This window comes from Zeugodacus cucurbitae, chromosome 3, assembly GCF_028554725.1.
Source record: "Zeugodacus cucurbitae isolate PBARC_wt_2022May chromosome 3, idZeuCucr1.2, whole genome shotgun sequence".
Taxonomy (NCBI): domain Eukaryota; kingdom Metazoa; phylum Arthropoda; class Insecta; order Diptera; family Tephritidae; genus Zeugodacus; species Zeugodacus cucurbitae.
Window position 1 is genome coordinate 58,421,435 of NC_071668.1, and position 15,421 is coordinate 58,436,855.

At 35.0% G+C, this 15,421-nt stretch overlaps 3 protein-coding genes across 6 annotated transcripts; 1 reads left to right on the forward strand and 2 right to left on the reverse strand.

The window, feature by feature from the left end:
* Nucleotides 1-1,031: 1,031 nt before the first annotated feature.
* LOC128920341 (uncharacterized) lies at nucleotides 1,032-3,031 on the forward strand. Its single transcript, XM_054227430.1, has 3 exons — nucleotides 1,032-1,999; nucleotides 2,105-2,246; nucleotides 2,352-3,031. Exons 1-3 carry the CDS (start codon nucleotides 1,796-1,798, stop codon nucleotides 3,029-3,031), a joined length of 1,026 nt encoding a protein of 341 aa, XP_054083405.1. The 5' UTR covers nucleotides 1,032-1,795.
* On the reverse strand, nucleotides 2,349-15,355 carry LOC105218236 (uncharacterized). Of its 4 annotated transcripts, XR_008470363.1 has the most exons (13): nucleotides 15,004-15,355; nucleotides 14,628-14,941; nucleotides 14,414-14,517; nucleotides 14,051-14,326; nucleotides 12,756-13,299; nucleotides 12,472-12,671; nucleotides 11,024-11,063; nucleotides 10,911-10,964; nucleotides 9,534-9,673; nucleotides 9,293-9,452; nucleotides 9,055-9,210; nucleotides 3,791-3,891; nucleotides 2,349-3,727 (listed from the first exon to the last, which is right to left on the reverse strand). XR_008470363.1 is itself a non-coding variant. In XM_054227210.1 (12 exons), the coding sequence occupies exons 1-11, from the start codon at nucleotides 15,099-15,101 to the stop codon at nucleotides 9,071-9,073; spliced, it is 2,070 nt and encodes a 689-aa protein (XP_054083185.1). In that variant the 5' UTR covers nucleotides 15,102-15,355; the 3' UTR covers nucleotides 2,349-3,891; nucleotides 9,055-9,070. The 4 variants fall into 4 exon arrangements, 3 of the variants coding, with proteins under 3 accessions (XP_054083185.1, XP_054083186.1, XP_054083187.1); XM_054227210.1 differs by having other exon boundaries at nucleotides 2,349-3,891; XM_054227211.1 differs by lacking the exons at nucleotides 2,349-3,727; nucleotides 3,791-3,891 and adding an exon at nucleotides 3,999-5,405.
* On the reverse strand, nucleotides 11,338-12,258 carry LOC105218235 (uncharacterized). Its single transcript, XM_011193677.3, has 3 exons — nucleotides 11,909-12,258; nucleotides 11,684-11,838; nucleotides 11,338-11,613 (listed from the first exon to the last, which is right to left on the reverse strand). Exons 1-3 carry the CDS (start codon nucleotides 11,997-11,999, stop codon nucleotides 11,548-11,550), a joined length of 312 nt encoding a protein of 103 aa, XP_011191979.2. The 5' UTR covers nucleotides 12,000-12,258; the 3' UTR covers nucleotides 11,338-11,547.
* Nucleotides 15,356-15,421: the final 66 nt, after the last annotated feature.

Below are 15,421 nucleotides of genomic sequence, written 5' to 3' on the forward strand. Positions count from 1 at the left end.
CACCCGTTTCGTTTACTAATTCAACTAGTACCATTACTAATAAACCTGCTGAGATAGAAACCTCATGGAATTCTCTGAATCTGCGATTTACGATGATACTGGTGTAAGTATTTCATTTGTGTAAGTTTGTAGCTTTAGAATCTAAATATTTGTTCTTGTTCATAACCAATAACTAGTCACCTAATAATGTGTAATTACATTTTAGTGTTTTCACTTAACCTTAATAATACTATTTCATTTAATACAGAACAGACCTCTGACATAGAAATCATCGGTGGAGCAAGTCCTGGCTGTTGAAGAAAAGTTAAAAACCAGCCATATTTCCCTTTTGAACGGGTAATATCATTAAGTAATAATTCACAAAAAATTTTCCCTATTAGGGGCAACAGAACAGACCCCTGATATAGGAATCATCGGTGGAGCAAGTCCTGGCTGTTGAAGAAAAGTTAAAAACCAGCCTATTTTCCCTTTTCCATAGGGTAATATCATTAAGTAATAATTCACAGAAAATTTTTTAGGAGTAAACAGAACAGACCTCTGACATAGGAATCAACGGTGGAGCAAGTGATGGCTGTTGACGAAAAGTTAAAAACCAGCCCTATTTCCCTATATTGCGAAAGTTAAAGCGTATAAGTTTAAGGGACAGCTTTAAAAGTGAACTATGTATAAAAGCGGATGTGGAAAAATTTTAGCAAATGTATTTAAGTGTAGAAACTAAGAGGCTAGGGCTTAGTGGGTTTTATTGGCAAATTTAATTTGCTAGGCTTACAAAATTTGTTTTACGTGCGCCTTTTAGGTGTCTTTTAGGAGGTCAGAGAAAAAACCCAAAAATTAACCAAAATAAAAATTGTAGCAAAGTATGTGATAAGATGTTGTGGATAAGTGAGTTGGTAGTTTACAAGTTGTGTTTTATTGTGAATTTAAATGTTGCACTATTTTTAGAATTATTATTAAGCAAGTATGCATCGTTTCTTATATATTAAACTGCTGCACAAGCAATTATATACTCAGTAAGACCTCGGAGAGGCACATCAAAGCGAAATTTTAAGTGAATAATCTCATGCGATTTAATATTTGAGCGAGAATGTCTCAGTACAATAATAAAAGTAAAGGCAATGCTAGAGGTAGCGGACATCAACAAAACTAGCGGAATCATGGTCCCCCTCAAAATCAGTTCCAATATCAACAACAATATCCGAGAGACAAGGGGTGCATTGTTGGGGGTGGGCAGGTTACAGCGAGGAAAGCTGTGACAGCCGAATTAAGGGAGGTTGTCTTCGAAGCGAAAAACCTCGAAGTCGCAATTATGAAGGAGCCCATGGAGATGACGTACTCCTCATGGGCATCATTGCAGAAAATGTCCATCTTCGTGGGAAAGTTGATGCATTGAAGGGAGATTGTGGAGAATCTTTCGTCCCTCGGAGCGTAGCAGGGGCGCCAGCCCCTCCGGCACCTGTGATGGAGACAATTTAGGGATGGAAAAGTCGACTCTGACTTTAGTCGAAAATCGATCTTTTATTAGAAATAATAGACTTTTTAGGATCGATTCATGCTTGTCTTGAATCGATTAAAATCGACTTTTACTCGATGACTTTGACAGTTGATGAATTAAGATAATCACTATAAGATTACTTTTAAAATCACAATACAAAGTACCAATCGAAGCGTTTCTTTATAAATAGCCTCTTTCTGATTTTCTGATTGGTCTATAACAATATAATGTTTATATTGCCGCCGGTAATTGATGTAATTAACTTTTTAATATACGGTACATAGTATTGAACAATTCTTTATCATGGCTCCCAGTTTGATATGGGCCTATTGCACAAAAGTTAACAATGGCAGTAAAGTTAAGTGTGATTTATGTCATAAACAGTTTTTGATTAATAAAAGCACATCAATGATGAAGCACTTACAATGTGCTCACAAGATTGCTCCTCCGTCAAGTAATGAAAGATTGAATGACAGTCACAATGATTTCGAAGTTCAGCCTAAAAAAGTAAGTGCTTTTGAAGAACTTTTTAAAGTTTGTACATAAATTATTCCTCTCCACAGACAATTAAATTTTTTATATTGATACTAACTTAATCATTTTTTTTCTTAGGTTTTAGTCGCTGTCGAATCATCTGTTCCATCGGTTGCTTTGGTACCTCAAACAAAATCATCTGTTCAAGAAAATTCCACAGTACAATCTCAGGTCCAAGGTCCTATGGATCGTTGTATAAACAATGCTAATTCTTTTTCAGGTAGTAGTGAATTGAATTAGGAAACAACGTTAATCTTATTAATTTCTTCTATCATGCATTTTCATTGTTTCCTAGCTTTATTGACATATTAACCTTTCTTCACAGAAACTGAGATGAAGACTGTTGAGCTGGGCGCTTATCTCATGGAAGAGAGGAAAACAATAGAAAATTTGAGCTTGAAATTAAGAAATATATGCAATGACTGGGGTCTTGATGATAGTAAAATAGCAGCATTCGTTTCAGACGGGGGCGCAAACATCAAAGGAGCTATTAAAAGTGAGTTCGGCGATGGGAAACACATTTCATGTTTTGGACATGTAATAAATAATATTGGTCAGAGCCTTATCGAAGTTAATATTACTCCACCTGCATCTGAATCTCGAAATCAAGTTTCCGACTTACCCGCTGACGAAAATGATGCTATTGACAATCTTGAAGACTTAATTACAGATCATACTGAGCAATCCTCATTGCGTGAGCTATTGTCAAAAGTTAAACAAATTGTCACATTCTTTCGACAAAGTGAAAGAGCGACTACAGAGCTGCTGAAATTACAGAAGGACAAGCCTGAAAATTCTCGTCTGAAATTAATTCAGGAAGTGCGAACGAGATGGAACTCCTGTTTTGAAATGGTTGACCGTTTCATTGTGCTTGCTGATCATGTTAGTAAAGTGCTTTTACAAGTGAAGATGGACAAATCTTTGAAAGCTAAGCCACCTAACATGATCACAGGTGAGGAAATCGATACGTTAGTAGAAGTTCGTGACATCTTAAAACCTCTCTAGCAAATAACTCAAGAAGTTTGTTTTGAGAAATGTGTAACATTGAGCAAGTGCATTCCTTTGATTTCAAGTCTTAGAAAAGTAAGTTCTCATTATTAAACTAGCAAAGCTATTGCAATATTATCTTGTTTTGAATTTTTATTGAATGAATTGATTTTATATTTTACAGAAGATTGAAGAGTTAACGCCAGAAACTTTAATTGGGCGACATTTGAAAAAGAGAATGGTTCAAGACATCGAAACAAAATACGGCAATATTGAATCCGTAAAACTGTACGCTTGTGCATCATTGGTTGATCCTCGTTATAAAAAGTTTGGTTTTCAAAGTATTCGGGATTCTGCACGAGCGGTAACTAATGTCGGTAAGTTGATTATGCAAACATTATTTGATTATTTCTATGGTTTAGTTTAATCTTAATATAATTTTTTGTGTAGCTGATCTTGTCAAGACAGAACGAAAATTAGCATTGGCAGCAACGGTGGCAAATATTAACCCTCAAGATGAGATATTAGCTATTTGAGGTCCGGAATCTCAGAAAACGAACGATGACAATGATGATTTATGGTCTTATTTTGATAACACTGTGAGTTGTAGTTCCAATCTTGCAGATTCTGATGAGGCTGGAGGATTACCAATACAATTACGACAATATTTGACACGCCCGGCTGTCAATCGGAAACAAAATCCTAATCCGTTCACTGTGTGGGAAAGTATGAAATATGAATATCCGTATCTATGGAAAGTAGCTAAAAAGTACTTGCCAATAGTTGCAACGTCTGTACCCTGTGAGCGATTATTTTCACATGCAGGACTTATCGCAAATCAGTTGAGGAGTCGCTTATCACCTCAGCACATTAATGAGCTAATATTTTTAAGATCAATCGGCGAAGCAATGTGGTTTTCGTAGTTATTTATTTTTAATTTTTTTGTTTTTTAATTAAAAAAAGCAATTTTATTATCCAATACCAAAATGTATGCAATGAAATCCTAAAATACTTTTTATAATATGTTAAAAACTAAAAAAATATTGATATATCTAATGAATTTCGTGTACGAGTTGCTTAATTTATAAAAAGTCAACTTAAGTCACAAAAGTCGACTATCGGGGTTGATTAATTGACTTCCAGAATCGAAAAACTAGAAGTCAATTCCAAAGTCAAAAATCGATTCCGCTCGCGCTCTTTCCATCCCTACTCAGTACAATAATAAAAGTAAAGGCAATGCTAGAGGTAGCGGACATCAACAAAACTAGCGGAATCATGGTCCCCCTCAAAATCAGTTCCAATATCAACAACAATATCCGAGAGACAAGGGGTGCAGGGGTGGGCAGGTTACAGCGAGGAAAGCTGTGACAGCCGAATTAAGGGAGGTTGTCTTCGAAGCGAAAAACCTCGAAGTCGCAATTATGAAGGAGCCCATGGAGATGAGGTACTCCTCATGAGCATCATTGCAGAAAATGTCCATCTTCGTGGGCAAGTTGATGCATTGAAGGGAGATTGTGGAGAATCCTTCGTCCCTCGGAGCGTAGCAGGGGCGCCAGTCCCTCCGGCACCTGTGATGGAGACAATTGCGCCGATGATGCCTAAACCGGTGGATCCTGGTCGATAGTCGTAAGGAGCAAGGCTCCTGTTGCTTCCTCTCAGGATGTTATAAGGAAGTTGGTGAAGGAAGTGGGTTCTTCCCTGGGTGTCTGCGTCCATGACGTCAATTAAGAATGGTGAGGTAGTTATACGCACTCTCTCTATTGCCGAGAGGGTGAAAGTTGCGAGTAACGCCAAATTCGGGGAGGCCGGATTGGACGTGAACGTCAGTCGTAAGTTGGGGCCTAGGATCATTGTTCAGCAGGAGGGGGATGATGAGTTTATGGAAGAACTATTCCGGGTGAACCTTCGGGATTTCAGCCCTGAGTTCAAAAAGACGGACGTACGAATGGTTAGCTCTTGGAAGGTGGCGACTGATGGTAGGGCAAACGTTGTTCTCGAAGGTTCGGACAAATTAATGTCCACCCTCCTGGAAGCGGGTAGGTGCTACGTTAAGTAGTTTTCCTTCCGTGTTCGTCCGGATAGTCCTGTCGCCGGCTGCTTCCGGTGCATGGGCTTTGACCACCGAGTGACGGAATGCAGGGCCAAGTCCGATGTCTGTAGGAGATGTGGTCAGGAAGGACACAGGGCTGTCGCAACTGTGCGTTTAAGGGAAGGCCAGCTGAGCAATGCATGATGTCGCCTGCCTGTCCTATTTACAGTGATGTTGTAGGACGTGCTCTCGCAAGACACTTATGAGTGGGTCATTTCAATGAAATTGCCAGGGATCATATGCCGTAAAGTGCGAGTTAGGGAGTTGTACATATGTTAGAGGGTGGGTGCAGCAAGTATCGATCTGGAATTGGGAGAATACCAAAAAAAATATTTCTTAATAAAAATTTAAAAAAATTAACAATATTTTTTTAATGAAAATAGAATAGGGGTGTAAGAATCATTGAGTGTGTAGTCATAACATTAAAAAAGAAAAGTATACCTATTGAAAATCTAATGTCTTCTGGACCTCGTTTTTATATTATTTAAAAAAATAATCATTATTTTTTGTGTACATAAGGATAAAATTGGTTGTAAATTATTTAAATTTAAGTATCAGTAATTTTAAATACTACATTAAATTACTGGATGATGTACCAATCATTTTCCAGCAAGACGATAATGTAGCTATTCATCGTTCCAAGTACTTGCCGGAGGAAGCAGAGGTATAAGAAGACCTCCACTCCGTTGGAAAGACTAGGAGGAAAGTGACCTGGCTGCACTTGGAATTTCCGAATGGCACCAAATAGTAAGAAGGAAGAGTGAATGGCAACGGGGCGAAGCTCCGTAGGTAAAATCCCGAAGTACGTCCGAGCAAAATTTTAATACAGCTTCACATAGAACAAGGTAGTAAAATCAAGAAGTTCGATCTGCTGAACAAACCATAGATACCATTCAGCATAGAACCCGGCGACAAAATCCTCAAGTTCGTTTTGAAGAGCAAAGTAGAAACGCACGAGAACATAGATCTCTTCGGAATAACGAAATTGAAGATCCCAAAATAAGGTCTGCTGAACAAGGTCAGCTTATCAGGAAGGGTGCAAGAAAGAAATTTTCAATCAAAGATGTCGTCAATAAAATCAGATTCGTCTTCATAGAGATAACTTGGCAAATAATCAATCAAGAGCACAATATATACATAGATAAATGGCGCCCGTATGTTTAGCTCAGTTGATGCCAAATTAAAATAAATATCTGTTGGTTTGATAGCACGATGAAAAAAGCCTCAAACTATAGAAAGTTACTGGACACTAATTCAAAAAGTTCTGAGATCTTTTCTATATAAAAGAAACGAGCAAATTTCAATTGAAAGAAATCAAATTCCAATTGTTACGGCTGAGGGAATAACTATTCATAAGTCAGGGTGTCGCATATAATAAAGTTGTAGTTCATACTCGGCCCAGAATTTGGAGAGCTTCAGTAAACCTAAGTTGCTTGCAGTCGAGCTACTACTGCAGAAGGTCTCGTCATCGTAGGAAGATTTATTTTTCCTTATCATTTTTCTGAGTCGGTTACATTTTAAAGAGAACTGATCCATCATCTGATTCCATATCTTCAGATATTTTATGCTTCGTAGAAATCTGGAGTTATGCTGGTGAACATTTTAAAACAACGAGGATCTACTCTAATAAACGAGCTGAGGATAGATAACACTGAGATAAAGAAAATGTATTCAGACCGCAAAGTTTTAGCATTTTTGATTAAATGTTTCAACAATAATATTCTGGTACTTTACACAAATGCGGCTATTCCTCTCAAACATTTGATTGCAGCATTTCAAGAAGTCCTAACTACTGATAACTCTCTACTCATAATTTTTGTGAATTTTAATATTTGTCTAAAGTCTACAGAGACTACAATAAGAAATATTCTTACAAAAAAACTTTAGTTTACTGCTTAATCTAGAAACCACAACCACAACTGCGGATACACAAATTGATTGGGCATTTTCAAAATGGCATTCGCATGTGTATGAAAATTCTAACGATTATTATTTATTTTACCTGAGTACCAGAGGTAGAGGCAGACATTCACTTCGTTGGAAAGATCAGGTGGAGAAGAAACTGGCTGGTATCACCAATTGGCGTCAAACAGCGAAAAGGAAAAACGAATGGCACGCTGTCGTTAGTTCGGCTATAATCGCGTAATTGGATTCTAGGTAGCCTAAGAGGGAGCCGATTTGGCAAAATTTGCAATTTTCAATGATTTACAAACCACCAACGAGTGTGTTTTCACAATAACTACATTACTTTATACATACTGAAACATATCTTCAGAGAGCCCATGTGGCGTTAGCTACTTTGAGTGGAAACATTGCCATATAAAATTCAAATAAAAACACCATCGCCAGACAATAGTTATCCAGTGTTAGTAGACCGACAACTATACGCTAGTATCCATACATAATAGAGGCATACATAACACTGGTCAACAAAACGAAAAAAAATTGGTCGAGATTCTTGGAAATCATAAGTCAAATAATTGCAAATCATGCCAGAGGGCTTCAAGAAATTGGCATCTAATATCTCCATCAAAGTGCACTACCACCATAGTGATCTGGATAAATTTCAAGAGAATCCTGTATCCTATAGCGAAGAACAATGGGAGCGGTTTCACCAGGAGGAGAGGTACCAAGATCGATTGGATCGGCATAGAATGGCTGACTACTGCTGGGGTATTCTACGGGATTGTACTAATACATTTCATTCAAGTAAATGATAATGAAAAACTGTGTCTCATCCGATAAACGCGTAGCAAAATTCGATAATTCTATGAAATATATCCAACAAGAAAGGGAATAATACCCATAGAAAGATTTATCATGATATAATTATGGAAAGAAGGAAATAGATATTAAAAGAAACTAAAGGAAAGAAGCAATGTTTGCGTGAAAGTACCGAAGTAATAATTAGAACTGATTTCACGACCGATTCCACTACTGTAAAATCGGAAGTTCCGATGGATACATTTGATTAGATTGTATTAGATATACGAGACAGTACCCTGTGGTGGTAGCCGAAGAAGAGGAAGATCTCCACTGCAATGGAAAGATCAGGTGGAGAAGTACCTGACAACACTCGGGATTTCCAATTGACGCCAAACTGTCAAAAGGATGAAAGAATGGCGCGCTGTTATACAGAAGAGGATACATGGTTAGAGAGTACCACGCTGACTATGATCAAGCTACGGACCCACAATAATGTACTCAAATCGCAAGTTGGTAGTACTTCATACAAGCATTGAACGCCATTAACAGAGTAGCTATCATCTTCATTCACTCCCTCCCAGTGAATTGCGTCCATGGTGTCAAATTACCACCCATTGCAGTTCGCGAGTAAACTTTCCACCAAGGTCCTCATACTGTCGATGACCACTCTTAACATACCCGAATCGTGGAAAACCGGAAGAGTGGTCCCACCACAAACCTAGGGGATAACGCTATTTTCTCCAGAAATGAAGACAGTTGGGGCCTTGCTACTCCCGACCTTCACCCACCACCTGAACCTAGTGTAGCACCAACATGGAACGCCATTCACAAAGGAGCCATTAGCAACTTTTCCCTTTGGTTCCGACCCCATCGAAACAGCTTGTTTCCTGGGCCTCCCGTTAGATGACATCGATTACAATTAATTTAGGCATGCCGGTTCAAGGTGGTTTGGATAACCGTTATAACAACAACAACTTCCAGCATAATATCAACTAAGCAAAATGCGCAAAGTTGCCACATACTTCGTTTGGTTGATTTAAATTCAATTAAACTAATAATTTAAGCTTACTAAAGCGCTTAATACATATAAGTGATAAATATACTATTTAAAATAAATCTATAAAGATAAATATTAAAATTTCCCCTTAAGATTAGTTCCACTGAAACTGTACACGCAAATGTCCACGACGCGTAAATTAACACCCATCGCTTAAACATAACTTAAACTTAAATGCTAAGCACCTACTTGCATACAGCTAACTTTAAAATGTTGTGTTGGTCGCTTTCAATTTCTCGTAGTTTTGTTTTTTCTGCAAACGTGTCTTTGCATGTTGGAAAAATGGTTGTATCGCACGTTGGAAATCGTCGTAAGTGCAGTAATCAAATTTACGCTGATAAGCCTCTGCAAGTAAATAAAAAAGTATAAACACATTTTTGTCAGCAAATTTGCTCACTGATCTAATAAGTAGACAAAATATACACACCTTTCAATGCCTTCGTTACGCTTAATGTGCGTATAGCGGGCTTTTCTTGTGTGCCCGTCCAACAAAAATGCTGCGCAACATGATCACTCATTATGCGACGCCATGAGGCTTTGAGAAAATTTACAGAATTGCTAATATTTTGTGTGAGTAATTCAGCTATCTACAAAAAAGCAAAAAAAAAAAAATATATATATATATATATTAAAGAAAAAGTTGTATAATTAATTAAAATGAAACTTACCAAATTTTGATATGCTTCTTCGGTGGTTTTAATCAACTCCTCAAACACTTTAAAATCTAATACAGAATGGAATGGTTCTGCTGGTAAGACCTTATTATAATTGGAGTTTTGTTTCCCTTTGCTTTCTTCAGATGCTCCGGCTTTGTTTTGATTTTGAATAAAATTATACAAAAATTAGAAAGTTATATGTATTAAAAATAATAATAATAATTAACAAGAAATTTATATAGAAAATCAAACTAACAAAATTATATTAACGAAAAATTAACACATAAAACAAGTAAGGAAGGCGAAATCCAGGTGCTACCAAACATTCTATACTATCGGCATAAAGTCCAATGGAATAACGAAAATTTTCATATATAGTATATGAGGGCTGATGTAATTCCTGAACCGATTTCACTCATTTTCACCACCATTGTACACTACATATACCAAGATTACATGCTCACTTGATTTTGCAAAGATATCTCACATATTGACCGATATAAGCGGTATAAAGCCCACAGGAAGTTTGATAATCCGTATATAAAGTATGACTCCCCCGAGTTATGACCCGATTTTAACCATTTTGTGTACAAAGAGAAACGATTAGAAGAAAAAAAACATTCTCTCTGAATTAAAATGAAATATCTGAGATATTTACCGATATATTCGGTAAAAAATTACCCTGAGACCCTGAGTTCTTCATATACGATATCAGGGACATTGAAAAGTTATAGCCCGATTTTGACAATTTTTCCACAAGTGATGCCACACCTCAAATTTGTGTAAAATTATTGTGTAAAATTTTATTCCACTATCTTCACGAATCAAATTCAGATCAGATAGCCATTTTGTGGGTCGATTTCGCCAATTTCTTCTTCTTCTTCTTCTTCTTCTGATGATGTTTTTTAAGGAGAAAAAGGACCTACGACCTCCGAATGAATTTTTCCATAATTTTTTTTTTTTTTTATTAAAAAAGCTCACGGAATCCAAACCCAACATTTATTTATTTTCCCAGAAGCCATTTATCGATACTAACACCATTTTAATACGGTTTTACTCGTAGCTACACAAAAAGTGGTAGTTTTAGGTAGTTGGCTTCCTGGAAGGGAAATCATACTACGAGTTATTTCGTAGTTGGCAGTCAACGTGTTAATACGTATTTTTGTTATTAATAATAAATAAATGTGATTTTCATTCTAAAAGAAAAAATATTAGATTGAAATATTTGAGAAAACTCTTGGTAAGGAGCTCGAGGTACTTAAGCGGAATTAATTTAAGTGCCTTTACCGCTTTTATGCCTAAAAACTGTTACATCTTTAGTAGTGTCACTTAAGCGGGGATTACTGGAGAACATTTATGAACACCCTGTATATGAAAAAAATTACATACCTTTTGAAAATGTATTTTGTGCATCCTTTATAAGCGCTTTGAGTTCAGCAATATCTGGAAAATGTCCAAAAAATGTCATAAAGAACATCATTCACACAGCATATTGCAGTTACCTCTTTTGGTCGTATCTATTTCCAATTGCGGCGATTTTCTCTATATGAAGACGAATAATAGAAAAGACATTAAGTAAAAAAATATTATTTTTTTTTTATTAAAAATTATAAAATTTTTTTATTAAAAATGTTGCTATTTTTTATTAAAAATTATACTATATTTTTCGCAATCAAATGCATAATTAAAGTAAAAAAAAATGAATACCAATTATTTCAAATTTTATTTTATTATTGACACTGGTTAATATTTTTAAAATAATAGCAATAGCATATTCCAAATGTCAACCATTTAAGCAAATAAAAATAAAAAATAGTATTATTACCAAAACACATATATTTATTACAACTGATATACCAATGAATTATTATGGTCTCCAAAAATAGGTATGTATGTTTATTAAAATAATTTATATTTAGCACATAATTGTTTAGCACTGTGGTTTTTTATTGTTGCATCTGGTAAAGAAATAGAAACTTTGCAATTTTCAACTAGTATTCTTCTGCTAATGCCTCCAGGCGTGCATTCAAAAATCATATTGCTGAAACTGGTGCACACTTTTGCGTTCAAGTAGACATTTCAAAGCAGGCAACTATTAATTCAAATGCACAAATGTCGCATCGTAAACAGTTTCAAGTAGATTCACAAAAAATATTGCTTACATGCACCGCTATATTACTGGTTATATCGTGCTTAACAGGGCCAAGCTCTTCTTTTTTAACTATAGGTAGGCATATATTATGTTTGGAAACTTTTCGAACCAGCGCAATTAGTTCATGTTGATGCGTGAGTACTTTATCGATTTTAGCCGTTAGCTCTGGTGGAAAATATATGTGATTTCAAATTTGAGAACTTAAAAAATATGCATAATGACATTTAATGTCTACCATCCATATGAAGTATATGTTGTTCTTGTAGCTGTTCCAAAGCTTGCTCAGCACTCTGATTAAAATCTTCTAAATCTTGTGATATATCCATTATGCATTGAATAAACTGTGATTTAATTTATTTATTTTTTTTCTCTTGTTTTCGTCAGCCAGATCTCGTGTGACAAATTAAAAATTTTTTATAAACGTTATGTAATTTATTTATTATATTAAGCTCGTTCTGACTAGAAACTCGTCAGTAAAATTATTCTTATAAATTTATTTCTAAAGAGAGCACGACGTGTAAATTTATCTTTGCTATCAATTTATCGAAGTTTTCTTTTGATATAATTCACAAAATTGAAGAGTTTATACAAAAGCGAAATGTCATTAAATAATATTTTTGACGCCGAAGATAACAAATTTAAAAGTCAAGATAGAATTATTATTATGAATATATGAATATTATGAATATTCTTATTAGAAATATTATATTATTATTAATTTGAATATTCAATTAGTCGTAATATTAAAAAAAAAAATGTATATAGAAATAAGTAGCATATTTAAATATTTTCACTTACATGAGCTGTACGCCAATCTTCCAATAATGCACGAAATCGTAAACGCGCACTAATATCGCGACCACATATATCTCGAATGTCCGTTTCTTGTATATATTGCAGGTAGTCTATGCCAATATTAATTTCTTTCAATTTAGGCAAGTAGTGTTGCAGTTTATGCTTGCTTAGCAGCGTTAAGAAACCATGATCATTCGTTGCAACTATATAAAAACAAAGAGTATACATTACAAATAATTACTTGAGAATTAAACTTATTGTATTTAATTTAACTAAAATATATATACCTCTCATTTGATCATCAGCTGTTGTCTCTAAAAGCATGGACTCCTCGTTTGGAATATTACAAGTATCGCTTTCAATGTCATCATCATCATCACCCACATATGGACTAATATTAGCGTTAACTAACTGTATGGTATCAAGCAAATGGCTTTTAGGAGTATCGAGCATATCATTCTTTAAAGCTTGTTCCCACTGAAGTTGCTCATCACTGAAAGCCGGTTGTATTGTTTTCAGTTTTTTACAGCTACTACCATCGATGACATACTCTCTTGCATCTAAGCGTATGCGCTTTTCGCTTCGGCTGCTTGAGGAGCGGTCTTCGGTAAAGTTATTTGCAGAGTCATTCCCAATGTCTATAATTTCAAGTGCGGGTTCGACTTTAATGTTTGTAACAAATGTGTCGATACTGTTTAAGTTCTGAGCTTCATCATTATTGTGTGCGTTGGTATAAACCTGCGTTCCTGTATGAGATTTGGGGTTTACTTGCACACTATCTTCATACATATCGCTGATTGGACTTTTTGAACCATTTCCAGTTAAAAAGTTCTGCAGAATGCACATAATATACAAATTCACATAATTAATAAAATATAGTTTAATCAACATTAGATGGAGAAGTTTATGAAAATAATTGAAATTATTACATTTTTATTGATATTTTTATAAAAGTTAATTTTAGCGTAGGCATAAAAAACCCCCCCAATTGCTGAACAGTTATAATTCTAACCTCCAAGAATGTAGTACATACAACTTTTAGGTTTGGCTTTGCATAAACACTTTGATGTTATAACAGCATTAATCTATTTAAGAACAAACGTTAAACTTATTTATTTAACACCAGCTAAACAAATGCGAACTTCATTTTATGCACCGCAACTTATCTGGTTTTAGGCTTTTGCAATAAACTCGACGTTTTTGGTACCACATATAATACTACTAAGCAAAATAAATTTAAAATTCACTATTAATTTCACATCCTTCGTTTAAAATCACAAATTAACTGCGTAAAATCGGCACAAATATTAATATGAGAATGACATCAGGTAGTACACGCTCCTTTTACATTATAACGGCTTATTTTGGCGGTTCAAGTGTCAAATAAAATATTTAATTTACCAATACTACAGCCAAAAAGCTAACAAAGCTCTCAAACTGTTGTGTTCCGATATACAAGAGTCAACAAAGTTATCGATTGTATTGCTAATTCAACAGTTATAATATAATACAACAATGCAATTGCTGACCATTAAAAAAAATATGCGACCAAATTATTACCGTATAAAATTGTTTCAATTACCTTTAACTTCATTTGCAAAATCTTAGCTTTTAGTTTGGCTTCCTTTAGCTCCCATTTTTGCTTTTCTACAACCAATTTGTGTTTTTCAAACTCCCATTTGTGCTTTTCAGCTTCCCGTTTATTTCTGTTAGCATCCCAACGATGCCTTTCAGCAGACCGCAATTCCTCCTTTACACTAAAACGTTCTCTTCGATCAGGTCTGAGAAAAACAGACTTTATTTTTTTATTTTGTGCAGAGTACTGGGAATACGATGAGAACCACTTGTTTTCGTCTTCCTAAAATATTATTTTTTCTTATTTATAATGTTATATATATATGTATATACATACATAAATATCGAACTGAAGTGTGAAGCTACTCACGTTTTCAATTGGTTCTGAATCTTCGTTTGGATCGTCTAAACTGCAGCTTTGGACTGTTTCATCATTCAAATCATGATTAATTTCAGGCTCAGTTTCAAAAGCGTCTGTGAACAAATTACGAATATAAATACATATATTGAAAAATTGTCTTAATATTATACTAAAACATGCATTGTAAAATTATAACTTGATTTTTAGATATATGTTTTCTCACCATCTTTATCGACACTATCTGTGCTCTGTGTGTCTGCTTCATCAACCATCACATTTTCCAACATTTGCCCAACGTTTCCTTCTTTGCTTTCCAGTCGTCTTAATTTACGCTTCAAATTATCATATTTTTTACGTAGATTCTTCCAACCTCTCCTAAAACCAAACTTTTTACCGAATTCAATATCAATGTTTTCCCACACTTTTCGTTTCTCCTCCCAGATATGTCCATCAGTTGGTTTGCTTTCAATTAAAGCAACATGTTCATTTGCCAATGATAGTAAAAAGCTTTCTTCAGCTGGCGTAAAATTAGGTAGCCTATTTTGTTTCAGCTTATCGGTCATGCTTCCTTAAAGGTAGATGTAGCAACACCAACTTACAGTGAAATTAAATTATTGAATCGGCTTTCCCTTAGTATTCCCTGCAAGCACATTATTTGTTTGTGTCCAAGGTCCTTTATAACAGTATTTACTTCCATCAATGGCCGAGGCGTAATAAGAAACTTATGCCATTCCTTTACATTGAAGTAACTTTTTGTATGCTTATTGGAAACCGCTTTGGAGACTAGACAAAACACATAATTCCACAATTAACCGAATATTATTTGCTTGAAACTAATTAAATGATTGCCTGTAAGCGTCCTCTATTTATAAACAAATAATTTTCTTTTTATTAAAATACTTTATGAACACAGTTTAACAACAAATATTAAGGATTGAACTCAAGTTGAAAGATATTTCAATTATTTCTTACCGGTAGTGTTACCAGATCGACATTTAAAAAAATACTGCCGATTAC

Coding starts and splice junctions, on each gene's coding strand:
- LOC105218236 (XM_054227210.1), bottom strand. CDS start 15,101: ATGGAAGTAAATACTGTTATAAAGGACCTTGGACACAAACAAATAATG. Junction 14,518..14,627: donor AGATAGTGTCGATAAAGATG/GTGAGAAAACAT, acceptor ATTTGTTCACAG/ACGCTTTTGAAACTGAGCCT. Junction 12,672..12,755: donor AGCTGATGATCAAATGAGAG/GTATATATATTT, acceptor GTTTTTATATAG/TTGCAACGAATGATCATGGT.
- LOC128920341 (XM_054227430.1), top strand. CDS start 1,796: ATGGCTCCCAGTTTGATATGGGCCTATTGCACAAAAGTTAACAATGGC. Junction 2,000..2,104: donor TCGAAGTTCAGCCTAAAAAA/GTAAGTGCTTTT, acceptor TTTTTTTCTTAG/GTTTTAGTCGCTGTCGAATC. Junction 2,247..2,351: donor CAATGCTAATTCTTTTTCAG/GTAGTAGTGAAT, acceptor CTTTCTTCACAG/AAACTGAGATGAAGACTGTT.
- LOC105218235 (XM_011193677.3), bottom strand. CDS start 11,999: ATGGATATATCACAAGATTTAGAAGATTTTAATCAGAGTGCTGAGCAA. Junction 11,839..11,908: donor ACATATACTTCATATGGATG/GTAGACATTAAA, acceptor ATTTTCCACCAG/AGCTAACGGCTAAAATCGAT. Junction 11,614..11,683: donor CCAGTAATATAGCGGTGCAT/GTAAGCAATATT, acceptor TTGAATTAATAG/TTGCCTGCTTTGAAATGTCT.